Genomic DNA, 19,169 nt, shown 5'->3' with positions numbered 1-19,169 from the left:
AACAATTAAAGCCTCTCGTAAGCGTGTTAGCGCATCCGATCGTGACTAGAAACTGAGAGACTCGGACCTCTAATCGCTAAAAACGAAACCTGATTATTATTATATATGCTTTTAGTTTCTGCTCGGCGGCAGCGTGAACAACATCGCGCTGTCTACTTCGGATAATGACGTCACAACCACACGACACGCCGCGAAAATGAAGTCCACGTCGAAATGGACCTTTAAAGACTCCTTTTATAAATCACCTGAGTCGGCTTTGTTGCATCAATGACAATGTTTGACGCTTTGCGAAGTCCCGCGACTCAATGTGTCCTCATTATTTGGCATCCGGTGTCTTTCTTCTTCTACGGCACATTTGTCTCTGAACGCGGTCGTGGGCGAGATTGGACAGTGAAACAGCGCCATCTTATGTCTGGAGTGCGTATAGATGAATCACCTTCTATAAACGCGACATGACGCATTTTTCATCAGCTGGAATGCTTTTTCGGATTCGTTGACAGCCCTCATCTACTCCAAAAATAAGGAACAAAAAAGGCGCAAATATGTTATGTCAAACATTTATTTTACCTCATTCAAAATCAAGATACATTTCATTAATCTGTTTATACATTCATTAAGTGTTTTAGATCCCACTGGTTGACTACCATCAAAAGGGTGTCGTGATCAAGTCACATTTACCTCAACCGTGTCAGACCTCTGATCTTAGATTAGATGGCCTTTATTAGTCCCACAGTGGGGAAATTCAACTGAGTAGTTTTACAGTGAACTGGACAGGCCAAAATATACTGAAGAATAAAATGTGTTTAAACCTCATATACAGCCCAATATAGCAGTTAACGCGGTGTGAAGTGCTGCTTCAGGATTGTTTTAGGCAATATATTTTATCATTAATATTTTGATATTTCCATTTATTTTGATACAACAGCCACCATACTAATGGTAAAGATGGTCAAAATTGCTGGGGTCAGGTTCTGACCAGGGTTCTGAGTTCAAAGGCCTGGAAATAGGCTGGCAGTTCGGCGTGATACAATAATAATAGCAATAATAGAAAGTATTTTTTGGCCTGCAACTCACTGAAATCAATTCTTGTGACACAATCACTGGATCAGAAGACCAAAACAGTTACTGCTTCAACTGTCTTTAATTGATAAACTATTTAAATTTAAATACTTTTATGTACACGTCAGTCTGGATTTGGTTTGAAGTCCCTTGTCTCGGGCTGCTGAAGTTTGATGGTGATAATATGAATTAAATAAGTGAGTAATTCAATGCTGAAGTATTTGTGTTTCAGCACTAGCTGGCGCTCTGGTCCAGTGACTCCAGCTCAGTCTCGGCCTTTGCCTCTCTGAGCCCGGCCAGGAACCCCGCGACCGACTTCAGGGCCTCGTTCCGGCCCAGCTGCTCCTCCGGGTCAGTGCAGGACTCCCACCTGAAGAAGGCCTCGTCCGAGATCACGTCCTGATCGTGCAGCGTAACAAAGAACATCCGCAGAAGATCTGACAAAGTGACAGAGAGATGGGGAGCGTGAGAGAGTGATACGTGGAACGGTCAACCCTGCGTCGGGGGGGGGCAGGTCACTCACAGGGTGGATGGTCCATCTGCACCATCAGAGCCTGCAGTGCGTAAAGAGCCTGCAGCTGCTTCTGCTCATCTGGCAGATATTTCTGCAGCAGCCCTGCCCTGTGATAGATCTGCAGCACGTTCACTGTGAACACTTTATCACCTGCAGCAGAAACATCAGAATCAAGTTACCACGGAAATGAGGCGGTCACAGGATGCTGTAATGTCATCATCTCTGCCTCACTCTTCTATTCGTCTCAAATGTGTTTCATTGCTCCTGACAAGACCAACATATGTGTAGCTCAAAAACACTTATAGTCAGCTTATAGTCTGCTGTACATTGGAATGTGATTTATATTTTGAAGCTCTTCTGAGCTACATAAAAACCTTGGTGCGTCAGCTTTGGCCCCCAAGACTTAGGTTTAACACGTGTGCTCGAAGCGAGGTGAAAAAAAGTTCAGTTGGGAACCATCCCATGATAAGAGTGACTCACAGACGATGGCAGACTTGCAGATGCAGCTGGTCAGGACTCTCAAGAACACGTCGGAAGTCTGCAGCTCCTGCCGGACCACACACGTATTTTTCTTTTTGCAGAAAAAGAAATGAATGACTGTCCACAATGTACTTTTTTTCTAAAATACCTGAACCAATATAAGAAAACAAATCCACTGATTAGTACAACTAATATTTACTGTTAAATCGGGTGGAAAATGATGCCTCCAAATTTATGCAAGTCTTTCATATAAGAATCTAAACAAAAATAAAGAGAAACAAAATAAACATTGAGAATGAGAGATAAAGTTTTTAAGTTGAAACATAACGATGAAGTAAAGAACATGGGTTCGTTGCAGTAGGTGGAAGGTCCAACCTCAGACCAGTCAGAGATGCTCTGGTTGTCGGCCCTGTCCCGGATCAGTGCGTCCAGCTGCTCGGTCAGTTCAGCAGCACTCAGCACGTTCCTCAGGGCAGGTTCAAGTGTCGCCTCCACTTTCTGCATGAGACAGACATGCAGCTCAAACACATCCAGCGAGAGCGAAGGACCCAAGTACTTCCTGCTCACCTCCGGCAGGTGGAGTCTGGGGTTGACGTGGGCAGGCGGGGAGGCAGTAACCAGCTTCTCTGTTCACCAACACGCAAAAGTCATGACAACAATCAGCACTCGACTTGAGCGACTGGTCTAACAACTGGCGTTATTTAACAAAGTTATTTTATTTGTCTTCATCCTGTCATCAATTGTATGGAATCCCACACACAAAACTGACCTCCGTGTCCACTGTCACCTCTGCAGACTGGTTCTTCTGACTCGGCTCTCTGAACGCTCTCTCCATTCTCAGTGACTTGACGTTCGTTGGTGAGTCTGTCAGAGATAGGACATGACAAGTTAACATGTCAGCTGCAGTTATGGAGAGAACGGACAGGGTAGACACAGACATAGTCAAACCACCGCCAGACTTGAGAGACCATGAACGAGCGCTAAGAAGGGACCTGATCTATACTGAAGCTTTATGAAGCTATAACCACAACTCCATCCTGGTCATGAGCCCCATCTACTGGCAGCACCTCACCTCTCTGGGTCCGGGATCGAGGAGCATGGCGGTTTTGGCACAAGTGAGAAGCCGGGGAGGGACGAACAGCCATTCAATTCTAGTCCTGAAACAGCAGCATCCGTTTTAGTGAGAACACAAATTGTGACAGACCAGAATTTGAAGTTTCACCTCCTGCAGCCAGACCCAGCAGTTGTTCCTGAACATCACAAGTCGGTGAATCGTGGCTCAGTGGTGTCACGTCAGCAGCAAGAGGGCCGGCCACACAGTTCTGTCCTTCATCTGGAGAGGAGGGGTCACCTGCTGCTGCCAGCACAGGCTCTACACTCCTTTTCGTGCCATCTTCGGCCACCTTTGATCCTGCATCAGCGTTTGTCTCGACTTTCTCTAAGGCCTGCTGCACCTCCAGCTGCAGCTCAGGTTCAGCATGGTTCTGCTCCAAGGTCTTGAGGCGCTGGTCAGCCTTCCTGGGAACCCAGTTGTTCTGGGAAGAGTGGCGTCAGGTTGGTGGAATCACACAACTGAATGAGATCTAATCTTCAATCTTTTTACTTTAAGAAAGCAATTAAAAAGAAAATCGTCCACTTGACAGCTGTGTCAGGACAGCACAGCTCAGATATCTAAATACATATCATCCAAATCCAGGATCTGTGTTTTGCCAACACGGCTCCTTGTGGGGACCTTTTGCGGGTTTGAGGGTTAAAACTTCTATATAACTGGGTCATTGTAATTGGGTTACAGTGTGGTCCAGAGTCCTGGTTAAGGTTAGTTTTGGATGGTCAAGTTTAGGGTGAGAGGCTGGGGAAAGGGTTATGGCAATGCAAGGTCCCCACAAGGATAGAGATACAACCGTGTGTGTGTGTGCGTGCAGTCACCTGTCGAAGATCCAAAACATCCTGCAGCTTGAAGCGGATCCTGAAGGACGTTTTTCTGTTCTTAATGATCTTCTTCATCTGGTTACAGTACTGGTCGATACGAGACTGAGAGAGAATTACTTGTTATTGTGACGAGCAATAAACTCAAAATCCAACTGTGGTTTCCCTTGACAGGAAGAAGATCAACACCTCCAAGTCAGAGGTGAAGGTTCTCAGCAGAAAACGGAGGGAGTTACTGTCTGTCTCAGACGGAGAGACTGTGCTACGCTGGAGGTTTTCCTAACTTGAGTGAGGGCGGAGAGAAACGTAGCTGAGCTTCTTATCAGCGGTTCCTTCCTTCACCTGTGTCCATGAGCTCTGAGCCATGACCGATATAAAGAAATTAAAACAATTTAAACGCTCTTAGTCATCTTTCAGAGACAGGAGAGAGGCCACCGTCAGAGTTCAGAGATCTTCAGTCCCTCTGGTCGTCCTCCTAACCCCAGCAGATGTGCATGTGTGAACCTCACCTTGGACTTCTTGTCGTCCAGGTTCTTGCCGACGGTTAAAAACACTTTGCAAAGACACTCCAGAGACTCTTCGTCGTGATTCTTCAGTAGCTTCATGATGTAGTCATGCATGATGTGTCCAGTGATCATCTTCAGCTTAAACAACTCGCCCATGAACACGGTGTGACCCAGGGAGCGCCGCCTGGCTCTGTCTTTGGCCTCCTGCAGTTCCTCAGCGAGTCGCTGCTTCTCGTCCTGTCAGAAGAGGGGGAGGGGGGGTTGGTCACGGTCATGGTGTATGGAAGCAGAGTCAGAGGCAAGATTGGAAATACGTCTATTAGAGGTATATGTGGAGAAGCTTGGAGGCAAAGTCAGAGAGGGCAGATGGTTTGGACACAACGTGGAGAGGGGAGACAGGGTGGGACCAATGTCAGAGGTGAAGTGGAGGAGGACAGACAATGAAGTCCTCACTTCTTGTGAGTCTTTTAGCGCCTCCATCTTCTTCTCAAAGATCCACTTGTTCATCTTGTCGCTCTGAAACTCCCTCAGACTTTCCTTCAGCAGCAGCTTGCGGAAATTCACAAACTCCCCAGGTTTACTTTGGCAGCGGACCTTAAGCTGGAGTGCAAACACAAAGAAGAAAAGGCTCGTACAAAGATGGAATACATAACTTGTGAAAATGAACATGACAGATTCGATTAAGAGGACGTGGGGTCTGTTTGAACAGCTCCTCTTTTCTCTGAATTATAGTCTACTTTGGGAAGACTTTGGCAGATCAGAACAGGTTTCCATTGTCCACCCTTCCACCGATAAACTTGGCTCACCCCGGAGAGCATGCGGCTCATCTTGGCGTACTGCTCCGAGTACGCAGGCTCGGCAATTGCCTTCTCAAAAATTAGGTCCACAACTCCCTTCAGCTTCTCCTCCGTGTTTATCTTCAGCCCTGCCACCTGTCTCATCAGTCGGTCCAGCTTCTCGGGCATCATCTTGTTCAGGATTCCACGGAACTGTTTCAACAGGACTTTAGCGTCGGCCTCGCTCTCCTCGGTCTCCCTCGTCGGCTGGTTCCAGGTGGGTTTCCTCACGGACGGCTTCCAGGCGTTCTCCACTGTGTTCAGCTGCACTTCAGCACTCAGCTGGCTGGTGGCTTTCTCTGTCTGCAAGGAGACACAGTTACAGTTCAGTGTTTTGGCTTTACAACAGAAGATCTGGAGCCTTGGATGAGGTCTGACAGTCAGACCAGTCAGGAGGGAGCAGAACTTGGTGCACCGCTGGGACTCTGTGAGAGTCTGGGAACACTGAAGTTCTCCATTGCTCCAGTGGTTCCTACCTCACAATCTTTGACCCGTGACCAAATAAGATTGTGTTGGTATCAATTGGTGTCTGGCCCACACCTCCTTCACGTGGAGGCGCTCCTTGGCAACCACCTGGGAAGACCTCAGTTTCTGCCCCCGTGACATCACTTCAGATGCGGAAGAGATAAACTGGATGGGAGCTAGATGTCAAGGTTCGATGCAGTCTGGGGTCAGGTGACAATGAGGTCTTGGTACAGACAGGTGCGACGATGATGTCAGACAGAAAACAAAGAAAACATCTGGCAAAGAGTTTGATTTAGGGACCATCTGAAAAGGAGGTGCAAGACCACACAAATACATGCCGCCAGTGACAAAAGAGAACCTACTGGTCTTTGTCTTCCCTCTGCCGCTCCAGGTGTGAGCTGGTTGCCACTGCACTGAGTGGAATCATGACTACTAAGAGGATGAGGGGGCGTCGCCACGGGCTGGGAGAGAGGAACACAAAAAACTGAACATCATTCACTAAGTTCAGCAGAGATAACCACCATGTTGTCTGTATATGTGATACTGAGGTACCTGAAGGCTAGTGCTGCAGTACGTGAGACCAGGTTTAACAGCAAATTTTCAAGGTCGGCTGTGCTAAACGCAGGGTTTTTGTCAAGACTACAGCCGCCATGAGTTTTAAAAATCAAAATGTGTGAGATTCCCGGACTAAAATGGAACCAACGTATTTTAGACTTCTGTGCTCCGCATTAACATTGGTTTTGCACTTGGACTTGGATGTGCCAATTCTCGGCCACAATCTTGACCTAAATCTTGGACTTATCTTTTCATATATGTGCCTGTAAATATGCTCATCTGTTTTCAAATTAAACCATGTCTTGGAGGAACCATGATGGAGGTCAACTGGAACTTTTCCGCCTTCAGAGATAGAGACTGAGTTGAATATGATATTCAACTCAGTCCTGCATCTTATTGGACTGTAAAACCTTTGGTATGAAGTGCTCAGGTGGAATTCACAGTGAATAAGAAAGTGACGAACACAAAGCCGTCCTGAACCTGAGCGGTGATGAGAGTGAGAAGCGGCACCTTGTCGAAGACGACGTCTTTGATGGGCGGGAGACCGTCAGGTTTCTTCAGGCTTGCCGGGATGAACTGCAAACTCAGAAGAAACGTCTTGTCATATCTCTTCTTTCCCTCTGTGCAGCTTTTTGGGCCAAACTCCAGAGGCTGCACGGCTGCTGTGGGCTGAGTCATTCTCCTGACCTTCTACGGCCTGTTGGGTCTGCAGGTGTTAGGAAGAGCACGAGTGAGACGCCTGAGAAAGGAAGGAGAGTCACATCTTCCAGTTATGATAAACACGCTCTCTGCTTTGATTTTCTCTGATGCCTTTGATGACTTGACAGCCTGCTGGTTTCAAACAAACGTGGACTTGAACACATCACGGCAGAGACGCACAAGAAGACACCTAGCATGGCATCATTTCTAAAACATTGACCATAAACTGTTTATAAAGGTGCATCCTGGTTACTGCCAGTTGAGCCTGGCCAGAGAAGACCCCCAGCAGGGCTGACTGAAGGTCACTATTTTGAGAATATTTTAAGGACAGGACAGTCATGATCATTTCCAAAAAGTGTAAAGACAGTTCCATTAAATTAATTCTGCTGTACAATCAAAGTCTTTCTTACCTAATTAGATGGTTGAGAAGCACGACTGAGGCGGTCAGCTACTTTTAATGTTTCACAGCATGACCTCACACAGACCAGTGGCCCGCTTGTCTTTAGTTGATGGTCAAAGCACAAGCTTGCAAACTCATTTACATCACAACACGCACTGTAACTGTGAAGCATTTAAAGGTTGACATCAGAGCCCTGGTCAACAGCAGCAGTGGCTTGACGGAAATGCGTCATTGAATTAAACATCTTTTAACAATCCACCTGACATATTTCATTTTGTTGTTGTGATCTTTTAAGTCGCTCTCTGGTTGAGTTTAGAAAGTTTTTTTTTTTTAACCACACTATTGGTGAAAATAGTGTCAATTAAATTTGTCCTGGAGACACCAAAATAGTCCACGCTGTAACGCAGATGTCAATCTCAACGTCAAATAACCTGTGTTGAACACGGCGGGGCGCTGCAGACCAGCATTCACGCATGGACTCGAGTGAAACAGGAAGCGGCATCACCAACATCGCAATCCATCGGTACACTGACAACTTGTGTCTCAACTACGACTGTTGCTCCTTTGGTACTCGATGACGTCACTATCGAGGGGTCGGGGGTGGTCGGAGAAGCAGTCAGCAGCGACACACAACAATACAGAACTTACGAGTAGAACTTTCTGCGGTGGTCACTTAACACTCAAAAACATCCATTTTGACTGTTCCTTTGAGCAAGACGTCGACTTACACTAACAAATGATCCAGGCATCATACAAAATGTGGTATATTGAATGGTATGCTGTTTTAACAGCACACAGTTTCTCACAATAGTTAGCAAAAAGCTATGTTTTGACAGCGGGCGAAGCGAGGTGCGTCCTGGGTAATGTAGTTCAATGAGTCTTCATGCGCCTTGTACCGAAATTGTGAGTGTATTTCGTGTATTTGCCATAAAGGGAAACTGATGCTCAATAGATCATTTGATTCACGAATGAAAGCAGCAACGTTCTGTATTTTAAAATTATGTCATGATCCAGCAGCCTTGTGGTATGACCGCAATTTGCCTTGTGTGAGGTCACATGTGGTCACACAGCATTTGTGACATAACGAGAAAGACAAGGTAACATGATATTCTGTTCCTCAAATCATGTGACACAGTGAACATGATATGTTGTGGATACATGTGGTGTAATTATATAACAGCTGAAAATAACAAATCATTTTTAGCTTTTGTTTTATCATCTTTAGCTGCCTATAAATATGACATTTTATCATTAAGATTACAGTCTTTTCAACTGCTACGATTTACACTGAAAGGCGTGTTTTTGTTTTCATGTTTAATATTCAGTTATTATGCAGTTATGATAATATTCAGTTATTATGCAGTAATGATTGTTTTAATTTCAGTGACAATTCACTCCTGAGTTTACTTGTCATAGAGTCCAAATCCAAACTTTTCTTTTGCCACTGATGACAATAACAGTGACACATTCCTCGTCTCTGTGTTGACCTAGAAGGGATTTTCTGGTCTGTCGGGACTGAGAGGGGAAATTTAAAGGACAGACACTCATGAACACACGCGCACACACGGACAGGGACAGGAAAAACAATATCAAATCCATGTGTACTTTGTCTGAAAGTGTGCTGACCGAATAGCCCAGACATGGATATCAGGGGACATGAGGTCATATCTTTGAGCAGAAATGTCTCCACAGCAAATCAAAATGAAACAAAGCTCCCGCCATCTCAACACTCTCTCTGAGGTGAAACTTCCACCTGAGAAGCTACAACAATCAGCCTTTGCAGTGTTTTGTGTCACTATTTCTTTTCCCTCTCTGACCTCGCACCTACTAACAGCTTATCTGTAAACACTCTCTGATCGTGTCTGCTGCGAGGTCACTGGAGATGGCGGTGAGAGCAGCTGATAATTAGCTGATCAGACTTCTCAAAACTAACAGAGGTCAAATGAAGGTCATGTGTGACACACTGACCTCCAACCTCCAAACAAACCGAGACATATTTAATATCCAAACATGAAGTTCCTCAAGGGGTGACCACAGACTGCCAACATCAGTCTTCAGAGGTCACATGAGGTCGAGAGGTGGCCGGAGAAAATGTTATCAGCTTCCTCGGTTTACTTACGACCTCGTGTTGAGGTCACAGCCAGGACATATAACACTGCAACCTGAATAGAAATGAAACTTTGATGACTGAGCTGAAGTTAAACACTTGTTGCTGGGCCACTGCAGCTCTCAGGTGTCTCACAAACACGATGACATCACCACAGGTACGGTCAGCTGATGTAGTCAACTCTTGTTTCCAGGTTACACAACAACACAGGCTCACTGGGACTTAAGTTTTGTTACATAATGAAGTCAACAGTAAATACAGTCTCTGCCACGATCCATCCATCTCTTCAACCATCCATCCTGCTCTTCAACGAGCCCGCGCCGCATCCGCGGCTAGCAAGGGTTGTTCGCCCGGACATGTACCTGAGGGTGGGCCCGTCTCGCCCCTCCCCTTCCTCCAACTCCCACACCATAGAGTTTGGAGAGGGAGGAGGGTCTGCGTTTCCACCCGATTAAACATCCTGTGACTCGCAGCCCAGCAGATGTGCAGGAAGACAATGACGTGGGGGTCAGAGGTCGTGACAGCAGGGGGTGTCCAAAGTAGCCAATTGATATGCAAATGTAGTGTTTTCATCCCAGAGTGTCAACATGTGACCAAGTTTGGAAGATTAGTACCACAGAAACCTAGAAAACTGGGTCTGTAAAACCATTTGCAGATGGTGTTGAAGTTGGTGAAATGAAACCAAAAATCTGATAAGACCTTGCCATCATCTGGACCTCTGCTGTGTCTATCAAAGAATGGAAGCTGTATGGAAAGTGATGTGTAAAATTAATAATCATCATGTTGATCATTCTTATTATTATTACTATGAGTTTTCACTCTAGTTTCTGACACTCCACGACAGAGATGAGTCATCCTCGGGCCACATGGTGTGTGTTTACATCGTCAGCAGTCAGGAGGAAATTCTTCAATGTGTGTGTGTGTGTGTGTGTGTGTGTGAGTGGCGGCGGGAGGGAGGGTGGGGGTGTCTGTTGTCACGTGTGGAGGGAAGATTTGAAGGAGTGATAGGATGTGGCAATGGAAGTGGAAATCACCGGAGGTGCCAGAAATAGCGATGCACTTGTTGAACTCACGGGTGACTATGATACTGATAACCAGTTAAAGCACGACTCCACGCGTTGATTCATTCGACTCTTTAATAAAATCCAAACCATGTCTGCATATAGACCAAAAACACACATATTAGTTTTATGTTCATTCTTTAAAAAAACGGTAACCAGGAGCATGCCCGCACTTGTCACGCTCGCCGGAAGTCAAGCTAATTTGTTACGGTATACGCCCCTTCAAAATAAGACATTTTTAAACTCAAATAAACCAAACTCAGCATATTGGTGAAAACAATAACAAAATATCAAAATAGCTTATATACTCAATACCACCAGTGGCATAACATTTGATTTAAAATGTTAAAACCGTCTTAAATGGATAATAACACTCAAGAAAATCGCTATATTGTCCATAAGTTCAGGAGTACTTGACTTCTCCCTGGGGTTTAAATTTGTTTTCTAACTTGAAGGCAGGTGGACTGTGCCAGTTTACAAGCGTTTTATTCTTGCAACCAAACCGGAAGTGGTAGAAACTCCCTCTGTCTTGATCGCTGGTTAAATACGAGGCGAGTCATCACTGTCACTCAAATCAAGAGTATCATCTTCGGCATCAGCGCGGACATTCGCTCCTCCGTGTCCTCACGTGTTTCCACCGAACCTTCGGACCGAGTGTTCGAGACATGCGCATGATCCTCGCCGCGGACTTCGTCGCCTGCTTCTCTGTGGAATCTCGCTGTGCAGCTCCGGGTGTTTACGGCTCCTCCCGCCGCCGCTGATGTTCACCGGCCGCCTCGTCCTCTCCACCCGCCGCTGCTGCTTCCACACCTGTGCCGGGACTCGAACCACCGGACCCACACTGTCGACAAGTAAGAAGTTTTTCTAAGAGAGTTTTTCTGCGCGTCTGCGCGAGTCGTGTGATTTAAAGTTGCATCATCTTTCTTCCACTGTCGCTGCGACCTGCGTTTAATTTCACCGCGAGCAGCGAAGTGAACAGAGATGGAAAAGCAACGTTATTTTCCGGAGATTGTTTTTTTTTTTTTGTTGTTGCAACTATTAAAAAATGTTTTGATAAACCGTAAAAGAAAAAAAAGATTTTTTTTTCTGAAATTGAAAGTTAATTAGTATTTAACTGCGTTTTAAACGAAAATCAAATTTAAATCAACAACCTTTGTCACCCAAGTTTGAGTTAAAACGTGATTCGAGAGATTTTGTTTCCGCGATGACGTGCACTATTTACAAACAAGAACTCGTGGCCACGGAGTGTCCGTGCGCCCCCTTGTGGTCACTGCAGTAACTAGGTCGGTGGGTCACACAAGTTCGTTTGAAAAAGGTTTTTTTAAATTTACACTGATACTAACAAATTTACGGTCTTGAATTGGCATTGTTCACACATTTGAGCAGTTTCCTGTAAATGCTTTAAAATGATCGAAACTCCCCGCACCTAAAATAAAAGTCATATTTGCAATGCAGTATTGACAAATGTTTTATGAAGCTAGTTAAACTCACTTTTGGATATGTAATAATAATATATGTAATGAAATATATGGCGACACGTATATAATAATGATATAAATAATTATAAATATAGTTAAATATATAATATACAATATTTTGAAACACATAAGTGTTAATAATTATCTAATAAAATGTTATAATTGTGAATTATCAAGTGAATTGTGCATCAAGAAGTCAAAACAGTTGCATGCACACTGACAGTTAAAAGCTGTAACATGGGGCTGCTTGAGTTGAGATTTCAAATTCGATGAGATTCTGAATCTTTCTGAGCACGAGCAACTAAACTAGGGTCATGTGGGCTCCTTGTTTATTGAGTTAATTTTGGAGGACTAGCACCGTTGCATGAGAAGCTTTGTGGCGCTTGTTTACTCATCCTATGTCTGAAATATGTGTTCACTTTGCCGATGCTTTTCCTCTCCCAGGTCCAGACCTGTAGTGCGATGGCTCGTGCAGAAACCATCGAGAACGTTGCCGAGGCAACGGTCGGCATCAACCGCCGCCTGCAGCAGCGCTGCCACATGGACCTTCCGGTCGGCTCAGATCGAGCCTGTCCCGGCCTGCTCGCCGCCTCCAGCCCCCTGTCTGGCACCTGCAGAGGCAGCCCAGCTCCCCGCCTCAGGTCCCTGGAGGGCCTCAGCCAGTCGCTGTCACAGGCTTCTCCTCCAAATGAGGAGCAGCCCAAACACCTCCGCCCACCATCTGGACCTTTAAATCTGCCGCCCAGTGACGGTGTGATGGATCCAGCAAGTGCCTTCTCGCCAGAGCGCTCAGGTAGGACTGACTTTCAAATCCTCCCAATAGTGAGCAAGCGAAGGAAGTGAAGCAGGTGATGACATGGTTCTTTGAACCTGCGGAGCGCTGAGTCACAGTGACAATGGCGATGAGTGAGGAAGGACTGCAGAGAACATGTGGCTCCTCTGCAGGCCGCCATGTTGAAAGTGTTCCGACCAGTTTTGACTCTGAACAATGTGAGACTGTGGAGTGGATCGGTTGGGGTGGATCCATGTTTGCGTCTGTTTTGTTTGTCATCAAACAGGAGAAAGTTGTTGAGAGAATTGTGTTGAGAAAGTTATTTTTAGAAACATGGGGCTCCTCTCCTCTGGTTCCCATTTCAGTTTCATGAACTCGTGTGGGTCACGTGACGCTTCTGCTGCTTAAGCAATGAGAGGAAAACCATCAGCCCTCTTGAGAAGTCCTGACCGCTGGTGGTTGGTTCAAATGCCGACACACACACTTGACACGTGTGTGTGTCAGCTGTGAAAACACAAGCTGCAGCTGAATGTGTTAAAGAGCCTGTGTGGCGATGCCTCCTCCCTGCTCACACTCAGCTGTGTGTCTGTGTGTGTGCGTGTGTGGGACATGTTGAGACTTGTCCCGCTCACTGCTGCGGCACTTCCTGCTGTCTGACAGATCACCATTAACTTGTCAAGAGGAGTAAACAATCTCCATCAGGTTTCACTCCTGATGACTCAGATGCTGATCATATATTGGTGATAGTCATTAACACACCTGTTAAGTAGTTAAATCAACTGTGAGAGTCACTTTCTAAAACACTGAATGTAGTCTAACAAATTCTATTCCAATAAAACTGTTTAGGTTTAAAGAGTAAATATATTTATTGAATAAAATGAAAATGAAGATAGATAAACCAAAAGTCATGGTATCAAACTAATCTGAATCTAAATTAACCTAAGTTTCAATTAAAATATGATAATGTTAAACAATAAATCTGAAAAAGATAATGAATACCATAAATGTTTGATTAAAACTACATGCAAAAAACTTCTAATTTAAATAAATAAATAAATATATATATATATGGCTCGGCATCGCGATGACATGCACTATATATATCAAAGATTAAAGAAAATAATTTAAGATAAAACAGATTTTAAATGAATAAAGATTACCAAAAACTGTTTGAAAAAAATTAATTCACTGAAATTTAGTTAATGGATCTATAATAATGTAAGGTGTCTAAATTGATCATCAATTATTATCGAGTGAATCATCAAAAGTGCTTTATTTATCTGCTCACGCGTCGCCTCCCCATTAGGCCCCGCCTCCCATCTCCCCCTCCACCTATCAGAGTGCCCCTCCGCTCTGTCTGCCAATCACATGTGGCCGTCTCCGTGGAAACGGTGGTCAAGTTGCCTTGGCAACAGGCCAGTGTTGTTGTTGTTGGGCCTTGTCACCTGCAACTCCGAGGATCAGAAATAATCCCGCATGTCGTGCGACTGCTGGGATTCCAGGGGTGTCCGTCCCCGTGGCAACTCGAGCTGCGGTTGCCATGGTGAAGCCAGCCGGAGATGTTTTTAAATAGAGCCGCCGTGATTGGACAAGGCTCTGGTTCAGGTGGTGGGAATGGAGAGGGAGAGTTGCTGTGGAGCTTTGAAGACAGTCTGAAATGTTTGAGGATGTGATCATCCGACGTACATGTGGATGACAGTCCGACTTGACTCTTTCAACATGAGATTTAGCTTTGTGCCAAAAATGTGTGGGAGAATTAAGGAGACAGATGGTTCAGGTATCAGTGTCTGTTTTACACAAACACACAACAAACACACAAACAGCAGACTAATAAAGCTGATTAAGAGATTAGGGTGTGCGTGTGTGTACCCGCTTTAGCTATTCTTGTGAGGACCAGTTCTTGGAAACACACCTACTTGTGTGGACGTTTTGGTTTGTGGGGTCATTGTTGCAGGACCCCACTGGTCCAAACCTCAATTTGAGGATGAAGACTTCAAAATAAGTGCGTTTCACTTTGGTTCAGAGTCCTGGTTAAAGTTAGTCATGTGTTTTGGATGGTTAGGTTTAGGTTAGTGTGAGAGGCATCTATACATCTCAAATGATGCAGCTATTTTAAATATAGTGAATGAAACACAAACATGGCAACTGAAAGTCATTTCCGCTTGAATATAGCAGTTAGCGGTTAGCTTTGCTAACAGGGGGAAACATCTTTGTTGTGTGGCAACGATAAATGAAGGGACACGATCAGAAGCTACGTAAAACAACATTCACACACGGACAGTAAGGTCCAAAACAGCACCAAATAACGTTTTGTGGTTTGTTGTTGACACAAATATTACGCTACATGGCCGTGGCCCGTGATTCAAGAGGCCTGAGTCATGAATCGATTGCAACTCTTATGGTGTTTGTTTTGTGTTTTGGTTATACAACTGGCCGGAGCGCAGAGACGTTGCTAGTCTCTCTTGAGGTTTTATGGTTAGTGAAATGCTAATGGCTCTTATCTCGCTGCAGTAGCTGTGATCGGGAAGCTGGCAAGAACTGTTGAACTGGATTTTTAACAACTGTTTTCCAGACTGTTTCAAAGTACCTCAGGGGGATTGAAACCTCTGACCATCTCCACCACCATGATGTGATCCCCTCACTCCAACCTTGCTTTTGCTCCCTCAGGTCCATGTCGACTCGGGCCTCTCCCGGACCTGCTGCCTCAGACAGAGCATCCGCCGGCGCCAGCGCAAGCCCGCGAGCAGAGCGTCCGCAGAGTGGCGATCCAGCTGAGGACCATCGGCGACCAATTCCACGCCGCCGTTGTCAGAGAGGTGAGTGAGTGGGCGGGGTCACTATGTTTAGAAATCTTCCATAACAAAAGTTTGGAAACTTTGGAAAGGTAAAATCCAAAGTTTTTACTTTGGATTTTTATTTTGTCAACGATTTACGACTTATTTTTAGCATGTTGCTAATGAACGTGTTCTCAGGGCTAGTCTCTCTGAAGCAGTTAGCATTAGCGCTGCTGTCATCCATGTATGTTTACCCTCCTCAATGTTTGGGGGCTGTCAATCATTGATACCGTGACACACACTTCAACAGTGATCCTATAAACATGGTGTGTTTATAGGCTCACACACTTACCAACTGACACACACTGATACAAACGCTTATCAGTCTTACTCCTGCGACACACGTGCAGCTAAACGTGTGTGTGTGTGTGTGTGTGAGGGAGGAGAGTTCAGATCAATTGTGTGTGTGTTGTCGTGTCACGTGTGTGTGTTTTTAACTACTTTTTTTCATACAGTCTCTGATGGTCACAGACAGTTTTCCCCAACAAACCCGCTCACATCACTTCAAATTCAATAACTTTATTAGCCACATAAGAGAGTCATGTGATGCACATGGGCTGTTCTCAACCACCTCCCGTACCATCCTGACCCCACCCCCTCACCAGCTCAAGATCGCGTGACCAGTCGGCAACAGCCCTCCTCTCCACACACACACACACACACACACACAATCTCCCCCTTGTTTGCATGAGCGAACGTGACGTCATCCACTGGTTTCTCTCTTGGACGTTGATACTCACTCATTGGTATCAGTGTTGGGTTTATCTGTGTGTGTCTATGTGACTAAAGGCTACACTAAGAAAACAAATCGTGAACAATGATTAACACGCAGAGGTTAGGGATCTCAGTATGAGACACATGTAGAATCCCAAAACGTGACCTGAACATTAAAACCTTAATATTCTTCTGTGTTGCAGCGCGGGGCCCCCTACTGGCCGGATGTGGAGGAGGCCTGTCGGGGACTCCTGAACTTCCTCACGCAGACTCTCAGCGCCCTTTGCCGCCTCATGTAGGCCCACTTGTGAACCCGGACGGTTGTGGGACGCCCCCTGTTGGCTGGACAGAAGCCAGCTGTGTGTGTGTCGGTCTGCTGGTTCAGACTGACGTGGATGAGATATGTGGAGCTCTGCACTGGAGGAACTTTGTAAATGCTCATGAGCTATGCGTTGACTCTTTCCCTGCGTTTTCTTGGGGTGACAATTCTTTAAGATTGGCCATTGTTCAGTCGACTGTGAGATTGAAACGCGGCGATGCGACTGATCCAATCACTTCCACGTCGCCATCGCAGGTGCCTTGCTACTGCCGTGCTCTGGTTTCCTCCCACGCATGACGACAGCACAAACTATCTCCTCATGAGATTCTCACCATTGATTTACCCCCGGGGTCACATGGTCTCAGTGTTTACAGTGAACTCATCGACGGCCCTGGTGGACGGAACCAACCACTGCACCCTTGTGCCAAGACTTTGCGATCACAGTGTTCATAGTTGCTGTACATATGTTTTCTTGCTGAAAGAATCAAAACTGTGGAATAATCTTGATCCGGGCCAGAGATTATTTTCTTCACTTCTTCGAGTCACAGTTTGAATCCTGTGGATTCACAAGGGTGTGACACGATTGCTTCCCTGGTCCCTCTGGTCCTCAACAACCCCCCGTTTCTACCGTAGATTTTATTTATTCCAGAGGTAGCCATCTGTAGCCTTCTGTTCGCGTGTTCATGAGTTTATATTTTATCAGACATTAATTTATTGTTTTCTACATTCCTTGGTGAAATGCACCCTTCTGAAGAGCAGACATCGTTGTTATTTCAAGTTCAAACTGGTTCTAATGACTGGAATTGCTTTTATGAATTAAAGCACAATTTAGCGGCTGAATTAGCGACCGCTTCACTGATGTCAGATTATTGGAGATTATCAACGACAATTCACTTTGAGAATCGAAGCACTGGTTCCAATCTGTGAGGAGATGAAACTGGAATTTGACTTTTCTGCCTCCCGACATTTCAACTGACCAATCTGACCTGTTACAGCTCTGACTCACAGTTCCGTCTCCCGTGTAGCTTCTTAGCTTAGCCACAAAGTCTGATTTAGCTGCCTGGAGTCGACAGGTCAAATCTACTTCTTGAACTGTTCGCACGTGACTGTCCTCCAGTAGGGTCTCCGTTACGGCCGGCTCGACCAGTTCCTGCTGCTGCTAGTCAGTGACGCGATCGTCCTTCCAGATGACCACGTCGTCACTCAGTCAGAGAGGCTTCAGTGAGAGCGAGACTGATATGAAAACGAGTCAAAACGATTGACAAAACTTGCACTAGATTACGATTATAAAGCTGCGGCCCACAGAAAAGTCAAATACCCATCTGCCTTGATGTTCTGCTTGACCATGGGAAGAGATTTCAAACAAGACTGAATATTTGGGTGTCTTTCTCTGCAGGGAAGTTCTTGTTTTGTCTACGCAGTTCACCTTCTCTTGGTTTCCAGTCACACACGTCTGGTTTGTCATGAACTTGTTTTCTATCAACTTTTGTACTTTTTCATTGTTTTTCAATAAAGAGGAGAGAAAATCACATCTGTTTTTGTCGACCTCCTTAAGTCTTCTCATGCGAGACAAGGACGCGTCCGGACTTATTACAGACAAATGAAAACTAGTTTTAAGTATTTAAGCAGATTAAAACTTAGTATTGAAGTCTTCTGGCTCAGCTCTTTGTGTGAGAAGTGATAGACTGTCGCTGTAGAGAGTGAGGACATCACAAGAAAACACTGTTACTGGGTCAACAGGCAACATGGTGGGAAATGTGTCCTCCATTAACCTCTTAAGCAAAATGAACCAATCACAGAGAGAGCTGCGCCGTGATTGGCTGCTCACTCTACAACACCTCATTTCACCCAGCCAGAGTTACGGTGGGGAGAAACACTGGTGTCGACGGAGAAGGATTCAACTGAGGCTTTGTGAAAATCAATTCGAAGTGGAATCGAGTGGAGGAATGTTAGATTGGCAACACAAAGACGCTCCTTTTTTATGAGCATTTGAGGTGAAGGCTGTGCAGACAAAGATGGAGGAGCATGACTGAGGTTGAGAGTTAAGAACCAGATGAAAGGTTTCAGCTCATAACCACATGAGAGAGCAGCAAATCCTCTGAGGATTCAGGACATGCAGGCGATGAAGGAACATTCTGAGGAGGACTACAAGTTGAACCAAGCCAGGAGATCATCTTTGTTGCATGGAGGAGCTCTGTCATCCGTCAGACACCTGTAGAAGAGCAGCAGCTTCTCTTCACACTGAGTCTGAGGAACATGTTCACCTGCTTTGTGTTTACCAAGGCTCTTCAGGTCAGACGTCATGATGATGCCCCAGCCAGTGTGTCTTGTCACAGCAGTGGACATTTTGACCCAAATTTCTTTCTTGCTAAAAGGCACTATAAACAACCCAATTTAGAGTCTGCCATGGTCGGATGAATGAAACAAGTGCGGCATAAAAATGG

At 45.4% G+C, this 19,169-nt stretch overlaps 2 protein-coding genes across 5 annotated transcripts; one reads left to right on the top strand and one right to left on the bottom strand.

Annotated features, from left to right (window-relative positions):
* Positions 1-572: 572 nt before the first annotated feature.
* LOC128763879 (eukaryotic translation initiation factor 4 gamma 3-like) lies at positions 573-8,232 on the bottom strand. 4 transcript variants are annotated; one of them, XM_053873133.1, is made up of 15 exons: positions 8,089-8,232; positions 6,852-7,047; positions 6,149-6,247; positions 5,292-5,624; positions 4,939-5,085; positions 4,489-4,722; positions 3,980-4,084; positions 3,276-3,588; positions 3,126-3,210; positions 2,823-2,917; positions 2,621-2,679; positions 2,429-2,551; positions 2,054-2,144; positions 1,583-1,723; positions 573-1,496 (listed from the first exon to the last, which is right to left on the bottom strand). In XM_053873133.1, exons 2-15 carry the CDS (start codon positions 7,017-7,019, stop codon positions 1,294-1,296), a joined length of 2,196 nt encoding a protein of 731 aa, XP_053729108.1. In that variant the 5' UTR covers positions 7,020-7,047; positions 8,089-8,232; the 3' UTR covers positions 573-1,293. The 4 variants fall into 4 exon arrangements, with proteins under 4 accessions (XP_053729108.1, XP_053729106.1, XP_053729110.1 ...); XM_053873131.1 differs by having other exon boundaries at positions 6,852-7,080; positions 8,089-8,231; XM_053873135.1 differs by having other exon boundaries at positions 2,054-2,120; positions 6,852-7,080; positions 8,089-8,230.
* A 2,901-nt stretch (positions 8,233-11,133) lies between these two features.
* On the top strand, positions 11,134-18,239 carry bbc3 (BCL2 binding component 3). Its single transcript, XM_053872944.1, has 4 exons — positions 11,134-11,459; positions 12,531-12,879; positions 15,526-15,674; positions 16,610-18,239. Exons 2-4 carry the CDS (start codon positions 12,549-12,551, stop codon positions 16,703-16,705), a joined length of 576 nt encoding a protein of 191 aa, XP_053728919.1. The 5' UTR covers positions 11,134-11,459; positions 12,531-12,548; the 3' UTR covers positions 16,706-18,239.
* Positions 18,240-19,169: the final 930 nt, after the last annotated feature.

The sequence above is a fragment of the Synchiropus splendidus genome, chromosome 8 (genome assembly GCF_027744825.2).
Source record: "Synchiropus splendidus isolate RoL2022-P1 chromosome 8, RoL_Sspl_1.0, whole genome shotgun sequence".
In the NCBI taxonomy this organism is placed as follows: Eukaryota; Metazoa; Chordata; class Actinopteri; order Syngnathiformes; family Callionymidae; genus Synchiropus; species Synchiropus splendidus.
The sequence above is the reverse complement of the archived record's forward strand: the minus strand, read 5'-3'. Positions and strand labels throughout refer to the sequence as shown.

Bases quoted from the DNA above. Each gene is read 5' to 3' on its own strand.
- LOC128763879 (XM_053873133.1), bottom strand. From the start codon at position 7,019: ATGACTCAGCCCACAGCAGCCGTGCAGCCTCTGGAGTTTGGCCCAAAA. The intron at 5,625-6,148 runs GTAGGTTCTCTT...GTCTCCTTGCAG, and splicing joins CAGAGGGAAGACAAAGACCA to ACAGAGAAAGCCACCAGCCA. The intron at 3,211-3,275 runs GTGAAACTTCAA...CTGCTGTTTCAG, and splicing joins GCTGGGTCTGGCTGCAGGAG to GACTAGAATTGAATGGCTGT.
- bbc3 (XM_053872944.1), top strand. From the start codon at position 12,549: ATGGCTCGTGCAGAAACCATCGAGAACGTTGCCGAGGCAACGGTCGGC. The intron at 12,880-15,525 runs GTAGGACTGACT...TTGCTCCCTCAG, and splicing joins CTTCTCGCCAGAGCGCTCAG to GTCCATGTCGACTCGGGCCT. The intron at 15,675-16,609 runs GTGAGTGAGTGG...TCTGTGTTGCAG, and splicing joins ACGCCGCCGTTGTCAGAGAG to CGCGGGGCCCCCTACTGGCC.